The sequence below is a fragment of the Manacus vitellinus genome, unplaced genomic scaffold, assembly GCF_001715985.3.
Source record: "Manacus vitellinus isolate BGI_N305 unplaced genomic scaffold, ASM171598v3 scaffold_14_pilon, whole genome shotgun sequence".
Classification (NCBI taxonomy): Eukaryota; Metazoa; Chordata; class Aves; order Passeriformes; family Pipridae; genus Manacus; species Manacus vitellinus.
In genome coordinates, this window is record NW_021939063.1 from 11,501,532 (window position 1) to 11,505,381 (window position 3,850).

Sequence of the window (3,850 nt, forward strand, 5' to 3'; positions counted from 1 at the left end):
AGACTCTTGATAAAAGGCACGTGAATATGCATAATTGTTCTCTGAGCCCTGCCTAAACTGAGACTCGAAAACATTTGTTTCTTCTGTCATTGAGGGACTGAGGGACTTGCTTTGGTCAGAGGCAGCAGTACTTCTCTCTGTTACGGTGATCTGCACGCTTGCTCACTGCGAGATGCAGTTTCACACTTGGTCTTTAAGGGAACCTTTGTACAGAAAGGCCCCAGATGTGCAGCCTGATGCCGAGCCTGTAAATCTATCACTGTATGTATAGGTATTTTTAGCATGTTCATCCCTGGTGTGTGTGCCTAAAGTCAAGGTGCAGGAGTCTGTTGTTTCAATTTGCATAGCGCTTTGCATACAAACTGAATCACAGGTCACCTTGATGTAGGACCACATTGATACCAGTCTATTGAGGAATCAAACCATTGGTTTCCTATCCAGATTCCAGTTTTCAGTGGTTTTAGCCTGCCTCCATATCTTTCCCTGTTGTGTAGAAGACAGTGGATCATCAGCTCCTTTTGTATCTTGGTAGGGTTGCAGAGATGCTCAGAGGAGTTCCTTCTGCCCCAGCAGTTGGTAGTGGGGGACAGTACACGTACATGAACAGCCACATGTGGCCCTTCTTTGGCCACCCCTCACTTATGGCTCCTGCTGAGTTTGATGGGTCTGTGCAGTGTAACTGCACAGCTCCAGTGGCTGTGGTGATGGCACTTTGGGGCTCACAGGATGAAATGCAAGTTGTTGTTATGATGAGTAAATTAAAGCATGGAGTTAAAATTTGAGTTTGTATAGCACTTAGCATAATGGGGGCTGGCATGCCCGTGGCCTTTAGGCAGCTTCACCGTGTAAATGTTTCTAAGTCCAATAATCCTCATTAAATACATTTTTAATGCCCAGTGGCTATTAAAAAGATAAAGCCACCCGTTAGATGTGAATCAGTTCATTCACAAACCCCTTCCTTGGTGCATGTCACTGCTAGGAGCTGCTTTGCTGCCCTGTTTCCTCTCCACTATCCTAATTCAGAGAAGCAACAAGGCGGTGGTAAAGCAGTGCTGCTGGCTGGGCTCAGCACTTCCTGATCTTGTGTAGAGTCTTCAAACTTTGAAGAAACCAAGGGGGTATGTGGGCCTCATGATGAGTGAACAAGTTCTCCTGATTTGCTCTTCTGGCTTCTTGTGGCCTGAAGGTTTTCCAGAGACACTCTTCTCCGTCTGGAGCATTCAGGTGATCTTGAGTGTCTAAGGGTGGCTGTCATGAGGCTAAGGACAATTTTCTGCTGTCTCTGACAGGGTGCACCTGGCTGTGTGATCCCAGTTTAGCTCCCGAAATCTACTGGTTGATAGCATTTCACTTTAGTCTGGTGATACTTTTTATCCCTTTACTGTTTGTTTTTATTCTGTATCATTTTTTTGCACTAGGCTGATCTTTTCAAGTCGATTGCACTGTTGTCCCTCTCCTGCCAGCCTTGCAGAGACGGGTCATCTCCGGGGACCTGTGGGCTGGGGAGCGCTGTAAAGAGCTGGATAGCCCACTTACTCTGTTCAGTGCTTGCATTTTCAGCTCTGCACAGGGAGGAAGAAAAACTTTGTCTTAGCATTTGTAACAGGAAGCTTTTCTATCACCTTAATGTAGTTAAACTTCTTTTTAACAAAAACTGTCAAAGCTGGACTTCTCAGAGTGGTGTGCCAGGCGACAGAGCAGATGCAGGAGACAAAGCAATTCCTGGAATACTGTTTGCCACCGACTCGGACATCGCCATAGTTCCATCTGCCAAACGTTTGATCGCAGTGACACCTGGTGGCTGTTGGGAGTTGGAGACGAAAAATAATAACCCCCCCCAACAATTTCCCTCTTTTAGCTCTGGATATTTGTTTCCTGTGACTTGCCTAGGACAGTCACCTGCTTTATTCATGAGGGGCTGCGGGACTTGCCTATGAGCAGAGGGGCTCACACCAGGCGTGTCAGGGATGGTTTGTGTGAGGACATCCCTGTCTGCAAAACAGTGAAATGGCACATTCTCTGGAATCACCGGTGTGGAGGACATGGGTAGCAATACAGAGTCTCAGCTCCATTTTCCTGCTTTGTCCTCCACTTGCCTTCTCTGCTCCTTGGGACCACAGCTAGAAGGCAGAAACTCTGGCTTGATGTGAAGGTGGTTCTTCAGAAAGAGCATTGGGTGCTGGTATGAGGAGTGCAGCACCTTGGGGAACGTCAGCGATGGCAGCGTCTGGAGGTACAGCCAAGATCAGAGTGGATCTCTGTTTGTGGAATGGTGGCCAGATGTGGTCTGGGATGGCCAAGCTACAGATTACTCCAAGGTGTTGCCCAGATGTCTGGAACAGCATCTGTAATATGGAGTCTAACATGTTCCAGGACCCTGCATCCTGCACGCTGCCTCGTGGTGGGTAGAGTGGAAAGAAACAATGAGAAGTGACCCAGTAACTGTGCTGTGGAGTATGTAATGCAGGTTCAGAATATAGTTCAAGATACCACCTTAAGGATCCCTCTGGCACAGAATACAGTGTGAAATGAAGGTACATTATCCTATGGATTACTGCAGCATGACCGTAGAGCATTGCAGCAGGGTCCCACTGCAGCCACTGCTGTCAGCAACTCGTCTGTTCCCATCTGCCTTCGCAGCCATGCAGGAGCACATCTCTCCTTCACAGAGAGTTTGGGGCAGCTGGAACAGTCAGAGACAACAAGCTCCTTTGTCTGTGCTGGCTCATGAGAGTCTTGTGGGCTCATCTCAGCTGACAGCCAGGCTCCCAGCCATTCTTCTCAACACCTTCATTCCTGTTGGACCTAAACTGTCTGCAAGCCCTGGCCACTGCTTGGGATTGCTTAGAAACAGTTGTGTCTGGCCCTGGAAGCAACAGGGTTGTGGTTTTGTTTTCTTTGCAATAAAATGCACCTGCTGGGTGTCTGAACACTGACCCGAGTGCAGTGCTTTGCTTGGTTAGATCTGCTTGAATTCATGTGTGTTGCATCTGGTTTCACTGTCAGCCACGGTCCCTCTGCTGGGATGGGGCTGGTCAGCCTGGCCCCCCTTTCCCCACAGTGCACTACTTAATTCTTCCATCCCAGGTTTCTGTGGAAGCCCTGAGCTGTGCCAGGTGCCCAGGCTGTGGGAAACTGGCTTCCCCCCTGGGGTGTCCTACCCAATACCCACAGGACCAGCCCAGGACCCATCTTTTCTGCTTGAATGGCTTAGCACGAGCCTCTTTCTAGAGCAGAGCCCCTTCATGTGTGCCCAGCCCTGTGCCATGTGCGTCCCACCCAGCTCCCCACCATCCCACACCTGCTCCAGAGCTGGACCCCACAGATAATCACAAAATTGTTAGGGGTGAAAGGGACTTCTGGAGGTCATCTATTCCAACCTCCCTGGCGAGGCAGGGTCGCGTAGAGCAGGGGACACAGGAACACATCCAGGTGGGTTTGGAACATCTCTAGAGAGGGAGATTTCATGGTGTCCCTGGGCAGCTGTTCCAGTGCCACCCTCAATGTAAAGAAGTTCTTCTTCCTGATGAGGTAAAACTTCTTGGTTTTTAGTTTATGACCATTGTTCTTCATCATGTCGCTGGGCACCACCGAAAAGAGTCCGGCACCATCCTTTTGGCACCCACTTTTGGGATATTTGTATGGATTCGTGAGATCCTCTCTCATTACAACTGCATGTGATCCAGAGAGAGCCCTGCCGTGTGGTCCCAGAGCACCTCGCATCCACGTTCTGGACCAGGTCCCCTCCTCGGCTGTGTCCCGGCTCAGCCCCCGTTCCCCGGAGTCCCGTTCCACGCGTGTCCGGGGGCGGCCCGGCCTGCAGTTGGTCCTCCGAGCCGCGGGGGGCGCT

At 50.2% G+C, this 3,850-nt stretch overlaps 1 protein-coding gene across 1 annotated transcript in view; it reads left to right on the top strand.

Annotated features, from left to right (window-relative positions):
* The first annotated feature begins 3,574 nt into the window (after positions 1-3,574).
* The window catches only part of ABTB1 (ankyrin repeat and BTB domain containing 1), a 28,074-nt gene continuing 27,798 nt past the window's right edge, over positions 3,575-3,850 (top strand). Inside the window, exon 1 of the mRNA XM_018068669.2 lies at positions 3,575-3,822. Coding sequence (XP_017924158.2) covers positions 3,575-3,822 — 248 coding nt within the window. The remainder of the gene's footprint in view (positions 3,823-3,850) is intronic.